This window comes from Ptychodera flava, chromosome 5, assembly GCF_041260155.1.
Source record: "Ptychodera flava strain L36383 chromosome 5, AS_Pfla_20210202, whole genome shotgun sequence".
NCBI lineage: Eukaryota > Metazoa > Hemichordata > Enteropneusta > Ptychoderidae > Ptychodera > Ptychodera flava.
Genome location: NC_091932.1, coordinates 35,428,864 through 35,456,363, shown reverse-complemented (window position 1 = coordinate 35,456,363; position 27,500 = coordinate 35,428,864). Strand labels below are relative to the sequence as shown.

At 35.6% G+C, this 27,500-nt stretch overlaps 2 protein-coding genes and 1 long non-coding RNA gene across 3 annotated transcripts; all 3 read left to right on the top strand.

Moving 5' to 3' along the window:
• Positions 1-1,565: 1,565 nt before the first annotated feature.
• On the top strand, positions 1,566-11,467 carry LOC139133796 (uncharacterized). Its single transcript, XM_070700564.1, has 7 exons — positions 1,566-2,349; positions 3,183-3,243; positions 4,736-4,863; positions 5,612-5,770; positions 9,739-9,827; positions 10,177-10,346; positions 11,376-11,467. Exons 1-5 carry the CDS (start codon positions 1,651-1,653, stop codon positions 9,793-9,795), a joined length of 1,104 nt encoding a protein of 367 aa, XP_070556665.1. The 5' UTR covers positions 1,566-1,650; the 3' UTR covers positions 9,796-9,827; positions 10,177-10,346; positions 11,376-11,467.
• Positions 11,468-11,912: 445 nt separating this feature from the next.
• LOC139133671 (uncharacterized) lies at positions 11,913-14,270 on the top strand. Its single transcript, XM_070700424.1, has 4 exons — positions 11,913-11,919; positions 12,459-12,502; positions 12,746-12,961; positions 13,609-14,270. The coding sequence occupies exons 3-4, from the start codon at positions 12,748-12,750 to the stop codon at positions 14,268-14,270; spliced, it is 876 nt and encodes a 291-aa protein (XP_070556525.1). The 5' UTR covers positions 11,913-11,919; positions 12,459-12,502; positions 12,746-12,747.
• Positions 14,271-20,679: 6,409 nt separating this feature from the next.
• On the top strand, positions 20,680-26,561 carry LOC139133795 (uncharacterized). The gene is made up of 3 exons (XR_011552641.1): positions 20,680-20,765; positions 24,072-24,247; positions 26,186-26,561. It is a non-coding gene; the product is annotated as an uncharacterized lncRNA (long non-coding RNA).
• The last annotated feature ends 939 nt before the right edge of the window (positions 26,562-27,500 follow it).

Sequence of the window (27,500 nt, the reverse complement as noted above, 5' to 3'; positions counted from 1 at the left end):
AAATTAAAATTATATAAAAAAAAGGGAAAACTGGAATTAAAAAGACAGTTGTTGACGCACTAGATAAAATCTGGCCTTATCCTGAAAAAGAGTGTCCCGAGAAAAAAAAAAACCGAATACAGCAAAAAAACAAACCACTGCACCTTGGGAAGCTGGTGACGTCAAAGTATAGTTCACGTGAATTTCGTGCGACCATGCGCGTTTTTACCCATTCCTTCTCTGTATTGATGGCATGAGGCGCTGGTGGGCGTTGAGAGTGTCACGCCCTGGCTCTTATTTTACAAAACACTACGAAAGCCAGGCTGAGCCAAGAGGTTTTAGTATGGCATCGAATATCTATACACATTGAAGGTAAGTACGCTGTTGTACGCTGTTGTCGTTTAACCGTAGACGGCCATAGCCATTTAGTAATGTAGGTGCGCCACTGCACTGCATGCATGTCATGAGCCTTCCACGTCGACCGAGGTAACTGACTGTAGGATTTGTGTTTATTTTTCGACTAGAAAAGGAAGTTTTCTTTGCAGGCCTGATAATTCTGTTATTACCTTAGTGATTAGGCTATGGAAGAGAACGTCGGAACGTAGAATAAACTACACTTATAGAGCTACCCAGAAACATCACACTCAGTGACACGAACATGTCAACTCCCTGGTCCTCCATACAATTCGGCAACACAAATGGAAACACAAGAGTTTAAAATACTAGTCATTCATTTACTGGATCTCATCTATAAGCGTGACAGTCACAAAATCTGAACCACGTTGTCTTTTATTTTTTCTTGTCAGTAAAAACTGATAATTCTGAAATTCCATACGTGTGTCGTCACACTCTGCAACACGCGGTAAACTTATCACATGACTTACGATCATATAACCAGGGTTACAATTATTTACCAAAAATATGCTAATGAACAGCGGAAGTGTACACTTGCTCAATTGAATGCAAGTAAGAGTTTTACATGTTGGTAATGATTTCTACAGGAACACAACCAAAGACCTCCAAGCCAATAATAAAGTTAAATTGTGTTATGAAATATTACTTGTTGATGAATAATTTGGCAAATATTGTTTAAATTATTTTATATTTATTTATTTATTTATTTATCTATGGCAAAACTTTTCAGCAGATCATGGATATACCAAGCATATTGGATGAAATGGATTCACAGGAAATCAGAACTGCTGTAAACAGTCTCTTCCGAGGAAGAATGCAACGAAGTCCAGCACCATCACAAAATACCATGTCACGAAATCCACCATCAATTTCGAGAAAACAAAGCAGTGTACCGGTATTTCCTCGATCTGCACACTTTCAGTATATTCCCAAGTCAAAAACTTATAATATGAAACTGTGTGTGCTTAAGTATAATGAAGAGGTCATCACAGACAGTGCAGGGAGTATGCATTGCTGGGATGGAAGCTACCTGGTGAGAGGTGATATCTCCTTGGAAAGTAAATGGAATGAAAAAAAGACAGAGCAAGAAATTCAGAACCTGATAAATCTGTCATATCCAGACTACATTGGTAAATTTAAATTTGTAATGTGCCACACCGCGGGGGCGCTGTCCAATTAAGAATAGCCTCACCCTCATTTAAATTCAGTGCAAAAGCACTATGGGACACCAAGACCTACGCCAAAACGGTCTATGTAATGCTTGACACGGAGCATGATGACCCCTCAAATGAAAGCGAAGGACCATTACCGGTAGTAAGTATCAACCATCCATCTGCCGCCTTTAGATCTTCAACCATTGAAGGTACACATACCGGTACTAGTGAAGTGACTGAAGAAGTAGACACATCAGTCCAGTCCATCCAGTCCACTGTGAACAGCAGTATTGATTTTGTTGATATTACTGAGACAGAAAACAATCCTTCACAGCTCAACCAAGATGAAAGCACCATTGCTGCCCATCATCCATTGTCTTCTGTTGAAGATCATGATGTGCAGACTCGGGCTAGGGAAGAAGGACAACCCCTGTTGCCTGTAATGGTTGGTCAAACTGCCCAGGTCAGAGAAGAAGGACAACCCCTGTTGCCTGTAATGGTTGGTCAAACTGCCCAGGTCAGAGAAGAAGGACAACCCCTGTTGCCTGTAATGGTTGGTCAAACTGCCCAGGTCAGAGAAGAAGGTCGATGCCCATTGTCTGTAATCGCTGGTCAAACTACTCAGTCCAGAGAAGAAAGACAATCTAATGAACCAATGAGATCAGCGACCACGTCCAACACCCGAGATAATGTATCTACCACTACATCAAGGCGCAGGTCAAGGTCCCCCAGTCCTGATAGCATTCTTCAAGAACCTGAAGCTTTGACAAATGTAAAGAAACACAAGGGCAACCAACAGGATGTAAGTATTGTACATCAGTAGTTTGCATTTTGTGCAGAATAACAGATGTAGCTCATTTTGGTAAGGCCATATGTCTATTAGGCTGCCTCACCATTTCATCAGTACCGGTATACATACAACTGTTTTCCATTAAACTCAAAAGTTATTGTGTGCACAAATGTTTCCTTAATGCAGTAAAAAATTACATGACACTCTGATTTACTGAGATGTTACTGTATGTCTTACATGAGTTGGCAAATGTGTGTTTCACTCAAGACCAAAACGAGAGTGTGAGACGAACAGCACAGAAATGTTGGTTTATTTTTCTCACATTACACATTACATTATTTTTAATATTTTATTGTGGGAATCATCTTTGAATTCATATGACATTCTTATATTACCAGTATGTCAAGTGTTTTTGGTCAACAAAAATGACTTGAAGTAATGTTTACCCAGTTAATTATACTTACAAATCTTACTATTTTGGCACACCAAGGTTAATTTGAGTAGTTAAACATCACCGGATATAGTATATCATTTGGCTTGGGTTAGAATTCCCTACAGTCGCAGTAGGGATCAGCATTAATTTTACACTACCTCTTTGTGTTGAAGTATTATACCAGTAGGAGGCAGCATGTCAGTGCTAGGTTTATATTTTTCCTAAAGTCAATATGTTGACGTATATTGATGCACTGAATTAAGTTTATACAAGGCAGTGATCTTCAAACTCTGGGGCCCTATTCTAACTTTGATGCACCTTTAATTTCCATATCTGCACTTATCATTTACAGGGTGATTACAATAGCAAAACAGTGGGACCACAAATAACTTATATGTTTTCTTACTTTTAGGATGTCACTCTACGAGACATTATAACTAGAGCTGACAATGCAGAGAAGATTCAAGATTATGGTAAGTGATTAAAACCTAGTTAAGTACTACACAGTTATCTTGTTCACATTGGCAACCCAACTGAAATTTGGGCCGACGCAAAATAATTGTCCTTTTGGGATTAAATTTGGTCCGTGTCCACACTTACCGGTACCAGAATTAGGGCCGACGTAACTTTACCTTCCTTTGTGACCTCTGACCTGTCAAAGTTCAAAATGGTGCATTTGAATAATGGCACGCTGTTTCTACTGTTCATGATTTTCCTGCGTTTTTACGCACAAGAAGGGCAAATATGACTACCACTCACCCTTTTAATCATCGGAGAGATCTTCACTATTTATTGGATGAGCATATGGTATATATAAGACCGCGGTGGAGAAATAACCAGTGCGCGGCATTTTTGACATGCCTCTCTAGTCTATTACGTGCAGTGTGGAATCGAATGACATGGTCTCATTTGCGGAACAAAGGTTGGTGGGAAGTTCTGTGTACATGGGATGATATTAAAATGTAAGACTGGATTGAAAACTTTCGATAGGTGTTAACTTTAGTTTCAAACGTCGTTTGTTTTGTGCGAATAGGGTGACTAGTTCAACTTTGATCCATGGCGGAGGCCTGGTCAACTGGGACCAGGGCCGATGCAACATGTCCACACTGGCGATTTGCATCAGACCAAATTTTGCGTCGGCCCCTCCCCCCCCCCTCCCCCCCCTTCTCCCGGGACCAAACTGTGTCGGCCCAGGGCCGACTCAGCGTGTCCACATTGTTTTTTTACGTCGGCCCAGGTCCGGACCTAAGGCCGACGCAAAGTTGTCAATCTGAACAGGCCATGTATTTACAATGTAGGTTACATACCTGATTCAGCAAATGTAACTCAGTTACTTTTTAATAAAGGGTTACAGTTTGTAAGACCACAAACTGTAAGTGTTGATAGGAAAAGCTATACCGGTATGTGTCTTTTTTCATGACAACAACTGAACTAAAATGTTCAATTTGTGGTATAGTAATGCAGGTGTGAGGATATGCCTGTCTGAGTGTTTATATCTGCATTGCATTACTTGTAATTAATTTCCTCAACATCACTGTGTTTATTGCTTTTGTATTAGGTAAAATTTTTCTGTTCTGCCAAGCTTATTGGGCCAAACTTACTGTAATGTGAAAAATGATACTGACTTTTGCTCAGAGTGTATTTCCTTAGAAGTAATGAATATCACTTCAATATTTTACATGTAATTATTGTCTTATAGCAAACAAGACCATTCAAATACTTGCATTTTAATTTAATTATAAGAAATTCTGCACAAGCATCAACATCATAACTTTGAACTTTTACCCTTACATATGAGGTACATACAGCACTAGCCAATAATGTTTGATGACACCCATAGTGTAATTGTATACCTGAAGTGTACATTCTATCAATATGTGACATATTGTTCATGCATGTGTTTTATATGTCATTTGTCTCTTCAAATCATAACAATATATATATGTCTGTGTTTCACCACAAAAGGTCTACCAAATCCTGGCAATTACTGCGCGGTCAATGTGGTCATAAAGCTAATTGCATGCATAAAACCCATAATGGAATATTTATCTGAGGTGGTTGTTGGCAGTACATTTATCCAAGCTGTGATAGAAGTGAGTATTGTAATCTTTATTGCAGGATAAGTTTTCTTAAAGTTATTTCACATTATTCGAAGACAGACATATTGTATGATTAACTTCTATGTCATGTAATCATGCTGAATTGTTTCTCAGTGTTATATAATACTATTGTTATTAATCCTGTTTAAGGACTTTTCTGTGCCATGTAGCCAGTTTGATTTTCATGCTGATTCAAATTATGTGTTATCAGTTGTGCCAGGTACATTTTACATGACATTGTACAACATTCACTTTACTAAACTACAGTCAAGAAATATTTCATACATGTACATGATTTTAATGATACTAGATTGTATATAATACCAAAAATTCAAACTTAACATACTTTGTTTAGTAATACTAAAAATATAACTTGTAAATATCACTCTTATTTACATGAGACATCACCTGTTTGGTACATGTACATACTAGATAACTGAAATAGATGAAGAACATGGTAATAATCAACTCAAATTTAATATAATCTGAAAGAAATCAAGTCGCGCAACTATACTTCAGTTTTAAAAGAATAAAAAGTGAGTGACCTCAAGAAACTGCATGCATTTTTACAGGGCCTTCATTCCTAATGTATCCAACTTTCTGTGAACAATGAGGATCATCTATTAAAAGCAACAAATATACTTTCTCCTTGGTCAAGGTAATATGTACATTCTCATAATTCCAAATTTATCACATCTATGTGTGTCTTGTATCAATATCTGTCTTTTTCATGTGCTTGTAGATTCTCTCATTGATTGGAGACAATGAATGCGAGGATGAATACCAGGCAGCTGTGACCAACTTCATCAGGTGTTTGCCATTGGATATGGCTGGACAAGATGGCTTTGACTGCTCTGAACTATTTGAAGAAACCTTGAGAGCTTTGTCTGCTGAAAATGAGGTGCAGTTTAATACTTTCACTTTTATCTTATGTGAATGTCTGTTGATCCAGCAGCAATATTGTGTCCTGATGATGTGCTAATAAGAATTTTGTCTCGCTAACCATACATGTAATGATGTATTGCTATTTTAACTCAGTGTCCTACCTTACGTCTAATTCCGGATTGACAATACTTCCTTGCCTACACAGACAATATTTGTTATAGATAGCCAGTAGACTGGGTCAGTGACCAAGCTGACCCTCTAATTGATAGTCGGAAAGCCGTAGATGGTAATCAAAGACTTATCTTGGCATTTCTACTTTTGGACAAAAAGTACACGTTTTTGAACTTATTACTTTACAATATATAAAAAAGTGATCATGCCAATACATGTCTACAATTATATCTTGATTTACTTTAGACATACTCTTCCAAGTATAGACAATACTCTGTGTAAAATATGGATCACAGAGAACGGTCCCTCTATTGATGCATGAAGGAACCGTGCACAGAGCGATGTAAGTTTATGTGTTTGCTCAGCAAGTTCAGTGGGGTTATAGTACCCTTCAACTTGTTTGCTCCTGTTCACTGGAGAATGCTATTTTGGGCCAAATTACCCATGATACAATTATACCAGAAATGAAGGTTTCTGTTGTACACTGAATGTTGCAATTGAAGATTCACCGTCTTTTTTGAACTCAACTTGTTTTAGTGTTATGGCAATGATTCAGTCTTGTTTGTTTTCTTTTTCCCATGAATGGATCGCATTTACTCATCTGCATGTTTATAGCATTTAGCAGAGGTAATACACAATACAGTGGCAGGCACAAGGAGACGAGTGTGGATAGTAGATGATGAAGAGTTTGAAGATTGTACTTGTCGCCATATCCTTTGCTTGATTTTGTGGGTTGACTGTCCGAGATGCTAGTGAACTGACAATTAATATGTGTAAGCTTTACTTACATGCATCAGGACTGCAGTATGGGTAGCTACTTATAAACACATATATAATATGGACATATGGTGACATTTAATGAAAGGACGTATGTTAAAAATGTATACCCACTATCCTGGTTTTAGCTTGGCTGTCAGCGATACCGAGCTTTTGTAATAGGTGGATGTGTGGCATCATCAGATGTACGGTGTTCATCAACTTTTGACATTCAAAAATGCTCTTCAAAATGTTAACTCCCATTTAATATGACCTTAAGTATGCAAATTTGTAGTTTGAGGCTCATTTTGCTATTTGGGGGAAAAATATCCTTAAAGGCTAGTCTGACTGCTTTAATATGTGGTATACAGGTCCATAAGAATCAGTAACTTTATTCATATGATTTATATCAAATTGTGATGAAATGTGCAAATTTGTATTTTTGGGCAATTTTTGAAATTTCTTGGTCCAAAAATATATTGAACTATGTGATGAAATCTGCAATTTGTAATTTTGAGGCAATTTTGGCCCTTTTAGTCACAAAATTGGTTTCTCAAAAAACTACATGTACTTGTCTCAGCCATAGCTTTGCTTGACATGTTCTCTGAGATGATCTGATATGTTGAAATAGTGATGACATCGTCACCTGTGTATTTGTTCAGCTATTTTTGCCATTTTTTGTGAGGCCATCCTGAAATGAGCTATCAAAGATTTCCACATTCATCAATACATGTGTCATAAAAAGTTATTCTCTACATAACGGTAACACAGCAGAGTCGTTTTGGCCATAAGGTTGCCTTAAGGCTTTTAATTTCTATTCTGCTGATGTCTTTATTGATGCACATTGAGCACAACTAGTATGTAAAGAAATTAGATACAATATTAAAGGATGGTTAGTTAGTCTTCATGATCTTATCTGATTTATTCTCGAGAAGTTCAGTTATAACTAGGTACAATTGATTCTTTTTAAAGGCAGCTGTGTTTGCATCAGATTGTCTCATCAGAAAATTTACCCACAAGATTACAATTTCAATAGAAGGCAAAAGGCTATCACACCTCCATAATCCTCTTACAGACTAGAACAAAGGTGGTCCCAGGGATCGCGAACAGTGCCTTTTATTGTATAATGTATAGGATGATGGTTCAGAATGTGTGCTCATGATATTGCCTTTTTGTGAAATGCATTGGGACATATACCACTGTACATGGAAAATTAAAGGACAGTTCATGCAATTCATGCAGTTCATCTGCCGTTTAAAGAAAGGGTAGCTCAGCATATACGGTATATGTGCATTTATAATACGATATTGAAAAATACAAGAAGAGGCAATACCATGTACAGGAAAAAGGTGACATCTAACAGACATTCATGTTTGTTGCCATGGGACTCTTAGTTGTAATAGTTTTCCTATACATATATTGATACATCCCTGGTATATTGTTAATTTAAACCCATCTTGTGGAGATTCTCTGGACAGCATGTTCAATAAGTTCCTGAAAGATAGGACCATTTACACATGGAGAGATGTACCCACAAATACCAAAGTTGAAATAACAGAGACCATGGGCATTTCAGAGCTTTCTGCCGGTATTATTTTAATTAATATGGTTATATTATTCTTATGAAACATTTTTGCATGAAATAGTGCAGTTAGATGGACTAATCAGTGTTACAGCATAAATGAAAAGATATAATATATGTTATAGCCCAAACATAGTACTATATGTTCCCAACAGTAGGTGACCATTTGCGTGACGTAAAAAGGCCAAGTAATCTCCTCCTTTTTGGGGTACATACATGTACATGTATACTGTAGTCCCTCTTTTGGGTTTTGAATTTTTAATTACATGCCTCTCATACATCATTTTCCCTCAAAACTTTTTGGACTTGCATACATATGACAATAATATATATTTTGTTAACATGCATGATGAAAATCCATCGAAAAACTTGAATGATTTGTGTCATTGAACAGTGCGTTGATATATTTTTATCAATAATGTGTGCTTTCAAAAAATTTGTGCATAAATTTGTAATAAAGTGTTTCCTATGTAAAACATATAATTTGATCATTTGATAATTTTGTTTCCCAAAGTTGTCAAGTTAGAAATATGTTATGGTTCATTTTCAGTGAAATGATATGACTTTCCGGCCCAATACATCATCATCGAGTGACCTTTGAATCATTTATGGCACCTGCAATATTAAATGTGTGAGGCATGTAATAATATCTGTTAGACACATTAATTTTCAAGATTACTCTTGAAAAGAGATAGGTACATTTCTCATATATCTGTGCTTTGGAACAAATTGTGCATGATATCAGGTTTTTAAAGATGTGCAATATTACTTAATTTGTCTGTAATATTGGAAGATATCATAATGGTGACAAAGTAATGAAAAATTTATGTTGATAGTAAATGCATGGTTTTTGCATATCAATTATATTCCATGATAAATGTTTCAAGAATTTGTGAAGTTAATGGTGCAGCTTTTTTCTTCAGTAGATGTTTGCATGTAATTCAATACTATATATAAATAACTACTTGTATACATGTATGTTTAAGCTAGCCATTTATTCAAATAACAACAGCATGATCTAACAGTGTTATCATTGCCTTGGAAACTTTGGGTGGATAAAATTCCACCCCAAAAGCATTCAAGGATACAGCAAAACCAACTGAGCCAACAATGTTCACAAAGACACATTACTTTTAGTGTGTATTTGATGAATGCAAGTAAGTTATAGCTTTGCAGCATGTTGCCAGCAACAGGGTACCATTAAGATGTTTACAAGCAATGTGGTCAATATTTTCTTTACCTATATCCTTACCATAACTGAAAATGTTAGTGTTATTATAACTGTTTTCATTAGTCATGTTTGTATTTATCTCGGACAAAGTTTGAAAATGATGCTGTTTCAGTAATTTCAGATATATCTTCACATGACAACCACCCACAGACCTCAAAGAACTAGGATAACTGAAAAAGATTTTAAGTCAATTAAATTTGGAGATGAAGAAAATGATTCTGTTTGTTTGCTTTCTTTATTGTAGATGACACTGTCAGGCATGTTGACTTTTGGGCTACTGAACCAAGTTTATTGTCTTTAGGGATACACAGAAATGATGGTTATGGCAATAAGGTAGGTACATGTAGGCTTGTGTACTAGGTGATTGCCAAGGCAATTATAAAGTGTTATCAAGATGAAGGTTGAATGTATTTGATTAAACCAAAATATGGTGAGAACTATGCAGTTTTGCAACTTCAAGCTGTGCCTTTGTGATGAGCAGACATTCAAGATTTACAAGATGCAACTATGCAGATTAGTATTGACACTTGAAAAAAGTGTGATTTTCTTAGATGGGGACATCTGTTTTCAAACAAAATGGGAGAGTGGTTTCTTTTGCAGTATAATATCCAAACTAACAAACTATAAACTTGTTAAACCTGAGTCATTGAAAAAGTTTGGTGTTGTTCTATTGATATGGCAGGATAATAGAAGCATAAAAATTCCAAGGTTCATGGCTGTTGAGGCATTGTTGTCTCCACAAGATTTCCCCGCATACTGGTCATCTTCTGTCATGGAAGTCACTGCCATTGTGGTACATTCAGAAGTAAGGGGCCATGTCATGTTGTTAATAAGATTGGAGTCTGATATCTGGTATGTGGGGTCTTTCTTTTATGTTTTATTTTGTGTTTATAGATTAAAGGGAAACTGTTGTCGGAACCGCTGAGCTGTGTAAGTTTCTTGTTTACAGACAATGTATTTTGTGGACAATATCTAGATGCTCCTCATAATCATAGCTACAACATTTAAAATTATATGATGTAGATAAATATGTAAGACATGTATTAACCTTCATCAATCACTATCGTACCGTGGAACAGTGTTTACATTGGTGGTACACCTATGGGTCCCATATGACCTTTGAGCACAGCTCCGACTACAGTATCCCTTGAAGTACATAAATGATGACAGTGTAAGATAGTGCCATATAAATTCACGAAGTACAAGTGTCTAAATTGAAGGTTATGTATATGTACTCTTAAACAATTTTAAGTGATCTATTCATTTTCAGTTGAATTTTATGGAAATTGTTTGAACAGTCATGAATGTCCACATTCAGCCATCTGCCAGACAAATAAAATTATTCAAAACAATATTGGGAAAATAATGCTTTTTTATAGCTTACTCAAGTATAGACTTTAGCCTTAAAAATAACAATAAAGATGTTGTATATTGTTATATGCCAAATGAAATTCAACATTGTGAAAAATTGGCCTCACCTTACACTGTGCAGCATTGTTAGGATATCCATTGAAATTGTCTTGAATATTATATTAACATGTTTCAAATGAGTGATTCCAGAAAAATCAGAATGATAACCTGGAGGTACTTTACAATTTCTATGCAACTGCAACTGACCATGCATGCACAGTGTGAGTTTCAAAAAACAAACACATTATATTTATTATAAGTTTGATGTACAGGTTATTGAATTTAGTATCATTTACGTTGGCCAATAATTAATAAATTAATTAGATTTCTGTGTGATCATTTAATTCAGTTGCTGTTTGGAGAAAAAAACTAATTCATGATATTTATTTTTTTAATCCTCATTATCGTTGACATGTAATTAAAACATGTAAGATTTCCAGTATTGTTTACTTTTATCTTTTTTTTCCATAGGGTCATGCATGATGATGATTGTGTCACTCAATTTGTCATGACACCTGGTATTCTGAGGTACATACAGGGAGGTAACCGACAAGATAATGTTGATATCCTTTTTCCCATGCTACACCGACATATACTTGTTTCACAAATGGCTGTCACTATGTTGGACATGATAAAAATGTGATTGAGAAATGGTTTTATAAAGTGGTCAATACTTAAAACAATAAAGTTCACCCAGCAATGGCATACCACACGATTTTCACCTTTTCATGACATATATGCACAAGCGATGATGGGTGCATATGAAGTGAACTGGTCAAAACCGAATTATACAGTAACTTTGAAAGTAATGAAGACTGGTACTTGTTTACTTGTGAAATCATATCCAAATCTGATCATCAGAGTTGCTCAGTTGAATAAGTTTGATTAATATTTTACCTTGAGGATCACTTTCCTTCCTTAATTTACTTACTAATAGCAATATACTCAAAGGCTGGAATTTTTAGTCCTCATCCTTTGAAGCTCAGTGATGCTGCTAAGAATCAGCGAAAGAAAGGTACATGTATTTCCATGATTATTGGGTTTACTGAGCACAATAAGCTAATTTGTATTCAATGGAACACAAAAACTCTTTATTTCCAACTTGTTCCATGTTATGACACTGTAAATGTAACATCTAAAGTGCGAGAATTATGAAAACTACAGTACCTAGATTTTGTTCAGTGTTTCCAAAACATTTACATACATGTAAATCTAGTATGTATAGAAGTAACCTCAATGTTCTAATACGGTGTTCTTCATTCAGACATGGTAGGGTGTAATTGACATGTAAGTCAGTAATAATCAAAGCCCCTTATTCTGGTAACTTGTATAGATCTGCCTAGGTGAGCTGTTGAAATAGATTATCAACATGCTTGTTTTTTCTACATGACTCTATTGGTTGTCACTGAATATTAAAAATTAGTGTCAGCAAAATTAATTCGTAACTTTCATTCTGAAGTAGTTAAAGCAAGTTAGATGTACAATATAAGCACATACCAGTACACTAGGCTAGCAATTACTGACAATTTTTTTCCTTCTTTTGTGCCACAACAGACTTCAAGACTCTATTGACCTCAGTAATAGGAATAGTGGATCAGGTACATGTAAATATAATTCCTGAATGTACATGTATGATAACAGAATATTTCATTGATCAACAGTGTTATTCTCTGCTATGCATTGCTCTCATGTGTGTCATTTGTGACTCATAAAAAAATGTGTGTCAGCGAAATGTTCAGTTGAGATTTTACTGGTGTATTGGCAATGTTGTATATTGGCGGTCTTAAAGCCCATCTTAAATATATGTACATTTTATGTTTATTTGTTTTCTATAACAAAAGACATGAGTAGAGAATTTGTCAGAAGACGCTTGGGTAGAAGACTTGGATGTGTTGTTGGTATGGAAGATTTAAAGATAAAAGTGGAGAAGCTAGCTGTAAGAGCAATCAATAACAGAGCGCGAAGCAAGATAAAGAAACAAGTAGAGGAGCCCCTAAATTTGTTATTTTATGGGCCACCAGGCACAGGCAAAACTATGTTTGCTAGGTTGTTGGCAGGTATGTATTTTCTTGTGTTAATTTCAGATTTCACACAGTCTATGAATGTTAATAAATGAATGATACACCTATATTAGATTTTTATATCAACTGATCATTACAAGTGTATCATAAGTTTCAAAATAAACACCCAGTCATCATTTCAAAGAGAGTCACTTCAGTAATCCTTATGTGAGAAAAGACCTGTGTGAAAACAAATTTCACTTATATTTCTGAATTGCAGTAAAACCAGAAATATTCTGTCACAACTGCATAAAACGATATGTCATACATTCTACACCTGAATATGTTCTTCTTTTAGTAATCTGCCTTTCCACTTTTTAATTGTGAAATAATAACACACATGCAATTACAAGTCTGGATCTAAAAGCATAGTTCTAACAAGTTAAACATCATGCCATTTGTAGTGTTTCAACACTATCTAACATCTGTCCGCTTCCATCCTTGAGTCAATATACTGACTTGACAATCACATTCCACAGATTTAGCATCCATGACGTGATATGTTACGGTCTTTACTCTTAGACAATAAAGTAATCAGTTCTACTTTAGACATCAAGCCCACAACAGTGTACACACACATCACACACAAAGACACATCCCTCACACCAGTGTCATGATCTGTACTGTTTGCTTACAATTTTCAGGATGCTTATATGATGTAGGCATATTAAAGGAAGAGAAAGTTGTTGAAATACAGAGAGACAATGTGGTCGCACAGTATGTTGGTGAATCTGAAAAAAAAATGAAGAAACGCATTGAAGATGCTGCGGGCGGAATGATGTTCATCGATGAGGCATATTCACTTTTTAAAGGAAAGTCAACAAAGGACTTTGGAGTTGATATTATAAACACACTCATGCACTATCTCAATGGTGACAGCATGAGGGACACACCAGTGTTTGTTCTTGCTGGATACAAGGCAGAAATGGAAAAGCTGCTGTCTGCAAACGAGGGTCTGCTAAGAAGGTTTAGGGAACCTTGGATCTTTAAACCGTACACCTCCCAAACCCTGAAACAAATAGTGTCAAAAAAGCTCCTCAAGCAGGGCTTTCACTTTGAAAGTGATCTTGATAGTGATATAATTTCAGTGATTGATAGTGTTCCTTCCAGGGTACGAAGCCAGTTAAATGCTGGACTTTGTGGTCGAATTGTCGACTACATAAAGGATAGCATTGATGAAAGGGTGTGTGATCCATCAGACATAACAGAATTGTTTTTAGTAAAGAAAGTAGATATTTGTAATGTTAAAGAAAAGCTGAGTGTATATATGGAGAGTGTCACTCATGAATCTTTAAATACAGACTGACCAGCATTTTAACGTAGAAGATCAGAGAGTTCCCATTGACTGCAAGAATCAGGAGACACAGACTTATCATGTTCAGCTGAGATCAACAGTGAGATAGACTATGTTGACTTTAATGAATCTCCTGTATCTTATTGTGCACTTATCAGGTGTCAGCTAGAACAGATATAAGATATCATGGATTAGGGCCATGGCTGCAAGTGTCATCATCCAAATTATAGTTGTCAAACACTGTGAGATGGACAGAATTTGGTACCCTGTGTGGGTTCTGTTAACATTTTGATAACATGGCAGAGGCCAGTCATACTGTCATAGGGGCCAAATATAGGACATTGAAGTGTGTAAAGAAAAACACCACTGGATAGATGTAGATTTATCTAGCAAAAGTCACTTATTTGCATACAGGGTTTAATTTTGTGAAGATTAAGTGAATCTGAGCATTAGTTTTGCATTTTTGGCAAATTATAGTTAACTCTTTTGTACGATTTGTTTTTGAAGAGTAAGGGACATTTAAGTCACATGGTAGTAGGTGATTAAAATGCATGGATTGAAGCATGACTGAGCTACCGGTACACATATGCTGTCCATGAGTATACATGTGTGAGGGCATTTGTTTGTATAAATTATTCCAGTTCAGAGCCACCAAACCAATCATCATGGTGATTGTTTACATATTAATGAGAGTTGTTTGGATTTTGTTGAGATGGAATTGATCCATCACAAATGTTGCTTTTGAACATTAAAGTAGTTTAGACTTAAATAAATTATTGTAAATGAGCAATGTCTTTGTTGTTTCAATTCATGGAGTAAGGAAGTGTGTGCTTTTGTTCTATATTTCCAGTTGGGTGTTCCATTTCCAGTTAATCCTCTTTCTCCCAAGTATTTATTTTTATGGTTTGTGCATGGATCCTGGTAGAAAGATGATTAAGTAAGTAGTCACACAGCTAACATAATAAGCAGTACTGTCACAAGGTGTATAAAATATGTCACAGACATTTTTATTTATTCTTACGGACCATTGAAATTGCAGTCTATCAATATTTGTTGTCTTTAGTACATCGGTGAATTTATAAATCTACTCTTGGTAACATCTGTTTTACACAGGAATATGTTCTGGTGTAAATATCAACACCTTGGTCATCACTTTCTGCCAGTGGATCAATCCTATCCTGTAGAGTCTGAAGACAGTGCTCATAATTTGATGCGTGAAATACTGGTGGTGGTATCTCCTCATTATTGGATTCAGAATCAGAATTGCTGAGTGTGATGTCAGTTTCAACTCCATATGTGGACTAATCTATGTTCACTGGATCTAAAAGTTCTCTGATAGCCGTCTTATCAGCATTTTTTATTGCTGTAACACTTTGCAACCAAAGCTGATTAGGACTTAAGTTACGTTCTGTTTGCAATCTGTGTTCATTCCAACCTTGTCGAAAGACTGTGAGAGAATAATTGATACGAGGAAGGTAAACATAGTGAAGACAAAATATATCTATGGGATTGTCAGGATTTAACAGACCTGACATTCCATCTGCATAAATACATCACGATAGTATTCCACACAGCATTTAAATGTATCTTGGTGCAATCGTTCAATCCTTTGATTGTAGATTGACGACCCAACGATGTGTGAACCCCTTTTGTCCCCACGGTGTGCTACATTGTAGCATAAAAGCTGCCACCATTGTATTTTCCTTCCCAAAATCTGATCTGACACGGGACGGAATGCCATATTCTTGTACACCACTAAGGAAGCCATCCAGAACAGTTGCTGCCAACTTGTTGTTTGCAGCAAGGAGATAGACGATCACCCTAGAATATCCATCTATTCCCCCATGAATATACAGCCGCCACCGTTGTAATTTTTCCAAGCCATCTGTAATTAGGAAATTGTAAAAAATAATTATCATTTGATCATGTGTGTGAAATTTATTATGAAGACTCTTTGTGATGGCAATGGTGCAAAAATATACTTGCTTGTAACAATTTTGGTAGTACAATATTCACTCAGGGTAGTTAATAGCCACTCACAAACAATGCAACATACCGGTACTTATTTGCAAAATACAAGAACATCAGCACAATGAAGACAAATTCAAGACTGCACTGTTTGAACATTATGAACAAAGTTTAAATTTTACTTTTTCTGCCTGCATTCACACTGATGGCTTTACATGGAGCAGCCTCACAAAAAAGTACTTTCACTGTTTTTGGGTAAAGTAAGGGCATGTTTTTTGACAATAAAATTGAATCATGTTTTCCCTATAAGTGGCAATAAGCTTATGGCTAGGTTCTCTTCCATGGTTATAAGCAGCAATTTGTATCATATCTTAAACAAAATAATTTCCCAAACAGCAAACTCACACACAAACAAAAGTAATTGAGTGCACTGCACCACATGAATTAAACACAAAAATATCTATGTTAAATACAACTCAATCAGTCTTGAAGCATTTCAAATCTCCATGGGTGATTAATAATCATATACACTATAAAATATGTTTTCTAATATATTCATCAAGTAAACGATGTAAACTGACATGTAGTGATGAGTGTACATGAACCACTAGTCTCACATGGCTTTGAAATGCTTCATGGCAACTTGAGTTGTGACATACAATCCTTTTTTTCTATCTGTGTATTCCCTTCATTTGTAGTTCAATTTATTATTTTATTTTTGTTTCTTTAATTTTTATTTCTAATATGCATATGTTTTTGCATACTTGCATACATTAATGCTGCTTATAGGCATGGTTCAGGTGTCAGATTGTCTTGCCAGGAAGTTTACTTACTAGATTATAATTTCAATGGAAAAAGGCTATGACACCTTCATAATGCCCTTACAGAGTAGAACAAACTCAATCTCTGGGATTGATTCCCCACCTTTAAAGGGTCGCTTACCTACCAATGTTCATGACAATCTCCTTGGCTTAGTTCAATTTTGTAATCAGTTTATCTGAAGCTCACATCGTATCTCTCTCTATGATTGATGTTTTCAATATTGTGTACAGCACATACATGTAAACAGCGTTTTTTTCATGAATGAGATATTGCATGAATCCCTATTCAAACAAAATGCCCCTTAACACCATTCCTTGCAAAATTTCTCGCTCGACAATGAGATCTTGAGAATATAATTGTATTGATATTTTATGATAGTGACATTCTGCACCCTGATACTGCCTACAATATTACATCACACAGTTGATTTAACTAGGTACATCTGCCTTGCCATGACAAAAGTAGCTTCCAATGTGGAGTAAGAATAAACTTAGACTGAAAGACTATCATCAACAAGAGTTTACTTCAGATTACAGAACTCTGTTTTATCTTGTAAGAATAAAGTTTGAATAATTTGCATAGGTTTCGCACACAGTAAACATTTACTAAATGGACATAAGCATTGCATATTGTTCCTAACTTGATATGTGATCAATACTAATTTGCTAATACATTGGAAGTCCTAATAATAATTTATCAAAATAATATGTGTCATTTAATTATCATAATGGCCCACTCAATCCCACCATCCACTCCCCAAATTTTCATGACAGGGGGCTCCCCTTGTTAGACAACCCTGGAGAAAAGACATGTATATCTATTTCGTCTCTTCAATTTTAAATTTACATGCTCTATGACTTTTGGGTCCAATTATGTCAATGAAACGAGATTGCTGTCACCTTTCAAGCAATCCCTTCACTGTGTGTCAAGATACTATTATAAGAGCACCTAATAAGTAGCATGAACACTTACCTATGTGCCACAAACTTTGTGCTGCAGCTACATTGTACACACCATGCTTTTTACTTTTCATTCTTAGGAGTGGCCAACGTAGCGCACGTTCAATAGGTTCGATCCTTCTCAGGCTCTCTCTTATCCGGTGTCTTTGAACAGAAACATTCACAGATCGTAGGATACCTTCCACAATTCTTTCTCCACAGTTCTTAAACGTCGACACTTTTATTCTGCGTATGTGCATGTCAAGATCTGCATCACTGATGGAAGAGTACTTCTCCTTAAAATTATAGCCAAACAACCTCAATCTTCTCCATACTGTTTGACGGGATATTTGGAGCATTTCTGAAATATCCTTCATCTTAAAACCATACTTGATGAACAATTGTACCTTGTGGTCATCAATATCATATGGTGGACGTCCAGGCTCACCGGTGTAATTAGTCTCAGGGGGGCCACAGTTCAAATTGCGAGATGTACCATTCCTCCTTGTGAAACTAAAAACAGCATAACCGGTCATGTTTTCAGAACATGCACGGCTAGAGCTCCATATTTCAAGTATAGCTTGTAATGCAATATGCACTGAGTTCAAGCAATCCAGTATCAAGTGTATGTCACATACGGGTACAGGTGACTCAACCGTTTCATGACGTTGCACTGCGTCCCTAACGTTCAATGTGTACCGTATCACATGCATCATGCTGACGGTTCGTTCGATCATGTTGGACGCTTGCCTCTCCAGAGGGCGCCGTGTATGACCTTCGGGCCACAAGTGGACGCGTTCAACACGTCTCTCAAAATCCACCTTGAATGCTTTATCTGATTGGCTGTTCTCATGGCTAAAGCTGATTGGTTGATTACGCCCGGTAGAATATAAACACGGAAGTAGCTCGGAGCAGACGACAACTTCGGACAAGAGAAATTTAGAAAGTTTTGCTTGTCTAATATTTTTTTCATTATGTCATACTTGGCCAGAGTCTGTGTGGCTTGCAACACCACAGTTGACGAGAAACACTATGTTTCTGTGTTTGGGCGGTGCTCTACTGAAATCGACATCGTTGGTCGCCTTCGAGAATGGGGTGCTGTCGTTTTGTCAGGCAATCAGGGGCAGGTTATCTGTCAAAGGTGCTATCGAAGAATTTTAATTATTGAAGAAAAGATAGCAGAATTTGCATGCATTTGTCATGCTGAAGGTAAGTTACTGTATCATCGATGCCACATGCTGATGCACGTAAACCGTCACTACACAAAGCCTGTACCCGGAAGTACAGGCCGGCTACGCGTAGCGACGATATCAATGCCATGAAATTTTCAAAATGTACAAGTGAACAATTGATGATGCGTTAGGCCGGCAGATCGATGTATTGCGCAAAATACAGGGTCTGATACGTATACCATAAATTGTCTCAAACTGTCATACGGATTCTCCATACTTAGGGCCCGGCTCGGATAGAATTAACAGGGAGGCCTGAGGGGAGGGCTGGTGCATGGCTCGGTCCTACCTCCATGGCTGGTGTCACCATTTTTCATGCAAGTGTTTAGGCGAGGTCACTAAATTTTGTGAAAGCGTTTGAGGGAGGACCAGTATTTTTCATACAAGGTTAGGAAATTTTTATACAATATGACCAAAATATGTAAATGACCTAGACAAAATTTCAACTTAAGGACTAAACATAACTAAAAAGTGATAAAATTATATCTTACGGCCACATAGAATTAAAAAATACTGATTTTCTGAAACCATCATTGTGCAAATCTAAAACCCTGTCAAGATTTTGACTTACTTGCATGTCTTTATAAATAGAGTGTTACTAGAGAACACAAACTTCACTCTAGGCTCTTTGTCTAATTGCACAAACATAGAAATATATTAAAAAGACAAATCATTTTTGGCATTATTAATTTCCACACAAAAATGCAAAGTGAACATTCTCTTAGCCAAGGACAATAATTCTATTGTTTTGCTGTCAAAGTTTGTACATCAAATCTTTTCAAGGGACAGTTCAGGTTGTTAAAACATTTCTGACTTATAAAAAATATAATTTAAATCATAATAGTGTTACAAAAATCATGCAAAATCATGCATTTCAAAATCGTCTACTTCAGACATGAGAATTCACCTCCCAAGCTGCTTACATCATGTTGGCACCAATTTTCATCAAAGCTCTCCAAAGATTTTAAATAATAAAAGTGCTACTAAATCACACTATTTCATTTCTATTCTTTAAAAATCCTCAGCATATGAAGGAGCGGAATCTCCTCTAATAATAATAATAATAACCGTCTTGCAGTGTACCCATTTTCATAAAAGCACCCCCACCCTAATTCTGTCCACACCCTCAAAAAGCATTTTTTTTTTATCATTCTCAACTCTATGGCATCAGAAAAGGGAGCAATATTTGTAAAGTTATATTTGCTGATTGTCTGTTATGTATATTACAATGAATGTGTCCATAGTTGCCAGACTGAGTCCCGGGGCTCAGTATTATTGCATGATAATCTTTAAGTTGTATGTCCAATCTTCTCACACAATTTTTACAAATTTTCATTTTATATTCAGAATCATCTGTTACAGGGGTAGAGAATGTAGGATCTAAGTCTGATAGAGTTGCCTATCAGCTCATCAAACCGAAACCACTTTACAACTGCAATAACAACAACAGTACCAGTAATATTAGTCTTAATGATGCATCAGTGTTAGATACATCAGGATTACAGAATCCAGAGATGGCAGACTCAAAGTTGTCAATACCATTGAAACAAGTATGTCAAACAATGATTAATGATTTTGTGTAGAAATCTTGAGTTTTCTATTTTTACTGATTTTTTGATGTTCTACATTTTTGGTAAAAATTCATCTTCTCTGGAACTATTTGATGATTGCCGTCATTTGTTTAGACGCATGCAACGGTGTCTTATCTTTCAACTTTGTTCAAATTATAACACAATTAGGCCAGAAAGAAAAAAATTATTGTTCATCAGATTTTTTGGACAAGGTTCAGGAGCGGCGAGCGAAAATTTTTATTTTTATTTTTATTTTAATCCAAGGGTAACGATGTACTAAACTTAACAAGACGGAGAAATTTCTGCCAAAAACCAATCAAGTTTGTGTTATGCTTTGCAAAATTCAGATGTTGCAACAACATATTGACAGTCAACTCAGGGAAGACACGTCAGAAGTCGAATTCAAAATCCCATGCCCATGAAAACCCGACAAAGTGTAGGGTGCCACTAGCGGCAGTACAAAATATTTGCAATGCAGAAGTATGAATTTCCCAAAAACCAAAAAATTTCCAAATCGGCCGAAGTAGAAGCGGCGATTCCAATGAACAATTCATTTTTTCTTTCTGGCCTTAGCAGTATTTGACTTTGGGGACAATTTGTGGATATTGGTCAAAAAATTCTTTCTCAAAAACTACTGATCAAAATGCTGTGAAATTTAATTCTTATGATCTAATAGATATCCTCATTGCAACATACCCATATTGCATTTGGTTCAGTTAGTCATCAGTTAATCAAACACACTCTTGAGAGGAATGGATTCCCGCCAGCTGTTGTACAATATGTTGATAGATTATACAGTAGACTTTCTGGTTATGTTCAAGGTCCAGGTTGGAAGTCTGACCACTTTGCATTTAGAAAGGGCACGTTTCAAGGTGATCCATTTTCACCTGTTCTTTTCATTCTCGTGTTCAACCCAATAATACAGTATCTCAAACAATTTGAAAAATCCCATGGTTATGTTCTTTATGATCAAAAAATCATAACCCTTCCATACGCCGATGACTTCATTTAAGTAGCAAATAACAAGCGTAAGCATCAGAAATTGATGGATGAGGTTCAGAGGATTACGAAAACAATGAATCTACATTTGAATCCATCTAAATGTAAGACCCTTTCATTTGCAGTGGTCAGCTAAAGCTGTGCCATATTATATTGACGATAGTCAAGTAGCTCTGGTTAAAGACGCTCCCGAACATTTCTTGGTTCATGGATTACTTATTCAGGTACATCACAAGCGGCTTTCGCCTTAGTAAAAAACAAAATTACCAGTATGTTATCAAATATTGATTCTTCATTAGTAAGACCTGAATATAAGTTGCATGTATATTCCAAGTATATCCTTTCTTCAATTAGGTTTATGTTAACTGTACATGATCTGACAAAATCACAAAGAAGCTTTCTAGATAGTATTACAACTAAATATATCAAAAAGTGGTTAAATATTCCTTCTCATGGTGCCACTTCGGCAATTATTTACAGTCAACAGGGCTTGCCATTCCGCTCATCTCCAGGTGTACAGTGAATGTCATGCACATACTGTAGCACACTGTCATATCAGGACAGATGACCGGGTTATGGCAGCCATGAATGCCACAATAGCACGGGAGGAATCTTATAGTAGGAAATCATATGGCAACGTTGAAGCTGCTGCCATAGCAACAGATGCTGTTAATGCAGCAACAGGTAGTAAGTGGGACCATGTGAAGGAAAACATCAAACAAATTGTTACAACAAAATATCAGTGTCATTGGATGGATAAAATAAAATCTCTGGTTGTTCAGGGAAATTCCTGGCGCTTCTTGCAGAAGAAAAGTCAGACATTACATGGAGAAGCATTATCTATAACATGCCAAAAAAAATCCTCAGCTTCGCAGTCAGAGCAGCTATTGACTGTCTTCCAACGTTCAATAATCTACATAGATGGGGTAAGAAAATTTCCTCAAAGTGTAAACTTTGCGTTAATACCCAAACCCTTCATCATGTTCTGAATGGCTGCAAAATCATGCTTGAACAGAATAGATACACGTGGCGACATAATAATATTCTGAATTATATTTTTGAAATTTGTGCTTCATCAGTTATGGACACATTATCTATTAACGCCGATTTACCAGGTCATACAAAAGGTACCATCCCGCACAATGTTTTATGTACACCTGACCGTCCTGATCTTGTTATTCTGTTCAGTAATGTAAAAAGAATGATCATTTTTGAACTGACAGTACCATTTGAATTTAATATCGAGAGACGTCATAATGACAAATGCATGAAATATTCCCATCTTGTTAACTCTTTACAAGCTCAAGGTTATTCGACTGAACTCATTTGTTTTGAAGTCGGGTCGAGAGGACAAATAACGACAGACAATAAACTCAGACTTCTACAACTCTTAAGGCACTGAAATTAAGTAAACAGCATAAAACAGTGATACGTGATATCAGTAAACTATGCCTTATCTCAAGCTATTGCCTATTTCATGCCAAAGATGAACCATCATGGTGTGAGGCTTCAATATTGTCTTCTTCCAAAAGTGCAACTACTAAATAGCATTGTATATGTACATTTACCAACCAATCTATATGTTCATCTGTATTACACAGATTTGCTTATGTTTTGCGCAGGTTTTTCCTTGTCAAATGTTTTATGCTTGTTTTTTTTTTTTTTGGCAAGATGTTATACGTCATGTTCTTCATTGTTATTGTATTGTTTTGTTTGCCCTGCCTCTTGCCAGTTCGAGGAACATTTTGCCTTTCTCATATTCGGCTGAGGACCTGGGTTTTATTGTGTATCTTCTTTTTATTGATTATGAAATAAAAAGTGATTTATATCTCAAAAACTACTGATCAAAATGCTGTGAAATTTAATTCTTATGATCTAATAGATATCCTCATTGCAACATACCCATATTATGTAAAAATCATTTTTTTAGCTTGATTTGATAATTGTATTGGAGCAACAATGACACTGACAGACATTGTTACTATTTTTATTTCAGTAATTTTGAGTGCTGTGTAATAGAATTAGTGTGGAATTTGATTTTTGAAGATTAAATGTTTCGCTCCTGGCCTTTCTTATGGCTATGAAAGAAAAATTCAAGGAGTAATATATTTTTTTTCTTCCTGGCCTTTACTATATCTGAATACATGTATGCTAAAATCAACCTTTGTGTACTTGCAACAAAATACCACTGACTTGTTTGAAACTTTATGATGTGCAGCATTACATAGTCAGACATTTGAAATCTACCTAACCATTTTAAGAGGTATTTCCTTTCCTTTTTAACAGAATGAAACAAAGGATCTTCACTTGGCTGTTCAGACGGGTTTACCACAGTTGATTGCTTCTAAAGTTTTAAAAATCAGATCACTGAATTTTGCAATCAAAAAGAACCTGTTGATTCAGCTGAACAGTGACTGTGAAAGGCTGTCCAAGAAAGATGCCAGTGAAAGTTCAATTTTGAGGTAAAATTCCTTTTCAAACATAATGAGAATTTTCATGTGATTTCCTTTGAAACAGTAAAAGGTCATTGTTATTTAAGGTTGGTCGTGGTATTCAAGTAAATACTCACAAATTGGTGAAGTTTACTTTTAAGCACAATTTCAATGAGTACTTTGTAAAGAAGTAAAAAAAATGGGGTATCCATGCAAAATTTTGAAAAAAATGATAAAAATGACAAAAAATAGGAAATTCCCCATCTTTAAGAAATATTAAAACTTCACAAAAGGTCTTCTCTGAACACAAAAAGAATGTTGGATCCCAGTACTGACATAGTATTTTCAACTGACATGTCGGCTGAAAGTCTGTCAACTTCAATCTGCAATAAGTATTGTCAAACATTTTACATAAATTTCTAAAATCACAATTTATTTGAAAATGCTGATTTTTCAAAGAATAAATTATTAGGAAAATGTAAAAAGGTTTAAATTGATTTTTTACATGTTGCAATATCTAACCAAAAGTTGGTGTTCTTTCATTTTGAAGCAAAAATAAATGGGGTCATGGCAGTTTTCTTAAAAAATGCAATAAATGTGGTGAAAATGGTAGTATTTTGCTGGGTTGAGATTTTGACCCCCTAGCTCACTAATTTTCGACACACCCCAGTGACTTGTTTTTCACCACTCATCAATGTCAATATTTCCCTGGCAAAAACAATTCTTATTAATTTGATGTATCAAACTTTTCAAATAAAGTTAATGTGGTGAGAGGCATAAGTTTTTGCTATTTTTGTTGTTATTCACGCACACAAGCTTTGGTAGTGAAAATTCCAAGTCAAACTCCTACACCTTTTCAACAATGGAGCTGCACTATCCTGCATAGAATACCCACAACCTACCTTAATTTTTTAATTTTAATAACTGATGTAAAGTTCCAAGTCAAACGCCTACACCTTTTCAACAATGGAGCTGCACTATCCTGCATGGAATACCCACGACCTACCTTAATTTTTTAATTTTAATAACTGATGTAAATGTTATAAGGGAACACTCATAAATAGCTATTTCTAAAGGTACAAAGTTGCTCATTTCTGACATTATTTCAGTTATTTAAGTTTCTTTTGAATTATTATTATTTTTGTTCTCCTCACTTAAATATACTCAATCACCAGTTGTTAAAGTTCAACTCTCACGTTTTGCATGGTTATAATGTGTGAATTCTGTTATAAAACAGTTTTTGGTACATACCAAAAATTAAATGGTGGAAGTAACCATTCATTATGCCCATGTAAAGCGTGCGAGTTGAGCTGTGACAACCAGAGATTGAGCCCATTTCAATTAGCACAACAATACAAATGATATTTCACAATAAACTTAAACAACTGAAATAATGTCAAAATTGAGCGACTTTGTCCCTTTAATGATTATCTGCAAACCAACTTTCCTGTAACTAGTATCACTCTTTATCTCAAGTTGACAACAGGGAACTCCTTTTTTAAGAGTTTCTTTTGATGCTTGTAGTACACAATAAACATCATAGAGCCATGTCTCAGTACTGTTTGCTATTACTAGTATTTAAATTAAATGTGGATTAAATGTTATTATATCTTTTGCACACAATAAAAAGTCAGATAAAGCAAACCCAAACATATTTTGAAAAACATAAAGACCATTTGTATACTGTGCCAAAACAAATTATCAACGGTTTTCTCAGGAGGGGCACCTTATTCTGGAAATTCTGAGCGAGAATTAATTGCTTAAAAGTATAGTATGGCTAAGAGGGTGTATCTAAGTTGTTGAATGACCATTTGGTAGCACATATTCATTTACGTGGCCACCTTGCAAAAATGTTTGATTGGCTAGATCTCAACTTTCCATGGTAACAGTGGCTAAATTTTCATAGATAACTGTTTACCTTAGACAGGATTACTGACCAGAATCCTACACATTTTTCTTGTCACACAGAAGCAAGACACCTTCTGATATGAAGGAATTTAAATGGCATGGCATCCTGAGAGAAATGAAGGATGAAGTCCCATACTTGTTGGATATTTTGGTTGGTGTTGCAGTCCCTGTGCATAGAGAGGCTACTAACTCAAGCCGGTGTGGAGATGCGCGAATGTACCCGATCAGTACAGTCTATGGTATTCTAATGCAGCAAAGACATCGAGAACTGAGTTTACTTCAGAGGATTAATACTGTGATTTTGAGTGCTGGTAAAGCAGATTCCAAGGTATATGTTTACTTGACTCAAGAAAATTACAGATGTAATCTTTGGTTGTGTATCAGTGATCCACTTCATTTTTGCTATAAATTGGGAATGCTTATGACAAATCTTTTTATTTCAAGAAGTTCACTTAATTGTTAAAGGGAAGGTCTATGAAATCTATGAAAAACTGGTGTAAAATCCATCTTTGTTACTAACTTTCACTTACTGATAGCGCCATGGCGCCCATTTGAAAGCCTTTTGTTATCTGATGTGATGTAACAGCCTAGTACTGCACTGATATGAGACCAAACTATCAAAAACAACGTTAAATTTATGCAGTACACACTACGGTGACAATATGAATACTGGCCATTTCAACAATACAGATCTAGAATGCTCAGTGTGTTTATATGAAATTGTCACAGATGTATCTATTGGTTGCCACTTTTTTACTAAATCTTTAAAAAGGTTTTGTCAAGTATATAATTTTGTCAAGGCAATGTAGTATTTAAACTTGTGATGTATGATGAGTTTTGCTGGTGTCCAAATTCAAAAGAATAAATTTCATTTATTTCAAGATCAAGGACTACAGGTGTTTTTTTATTTCAGGGTTAAATTATTTACATAAGGTTCAGTGACACATGAAGTATTATATAGACAATATTTACATGGTTGTGAACATATTTTAAATTGTAGAAAAAGACATAAAAAAACAAAATCAATGACACACTATTCACACACATTTGATCTATGAGTAAATACTAAATCTGCAAGTTGAAAACTTCTCGTAAATATTCAGTCTGGATACCCTTTAAAAGATGTACTGTTCAGTATTCATAAGATATGCTAAATTTTGTTTGGCCTTAAGTTTCTCGTGAAATATTATTTGTATTGTTCTACTCATTGAAATGAGCTCAATCACTGGTTACAACATTAACAGCTCAACTCAAACCCTGTACCTGAGCATAATGCATGATTACTTCCATCATTTAATTTTTGACATGTACCAAAAATTGTTAATAGAAGAACTTGCGTGTTAAAACCATGCACAGAGTAAGAATTGAACTGTAA

Excerpts from the sequence above, each read along its gene's own strand:
- LOC139133796 (XM_070700564.1), top strand. The coding sequence starts at position 1,651 with ATGCTTGACACGGAGCATGATGACCCCTCAAATGAAAGCGAAGGACCA. Across the intron at positions 2,350-3,182 it reads ACAAGGGCAACCAACAGGAT|GATGTCACTCTACGAGACAT; the intron begins GTAAGTATTGTA and ends TCTTACTTTTAG. Across the intron at positions 5,771-9,738 it reads CTTTGTCTGCTGAAAATGAG|ATGACACTGTCAGGCATGTT; the intron begins GTGCAGTTTAAT and ends TCTTTATTGTAG.
- LOC139133671 (XM_070700424.1), top strand. The coding sequence starts at position 12,748 with ATGAGTAGAGAATTTGTCAGAAGACGCTTGGGTAGAAGACTTGGATGT. Across the intron at positions 12,962-13,608 it reads GTTTGCTAGGTTGTTGGCAG|GATGCTTATATGATGTAGGC; the intron begins GTATGTATTTTC and ends TACAATTTTCAG.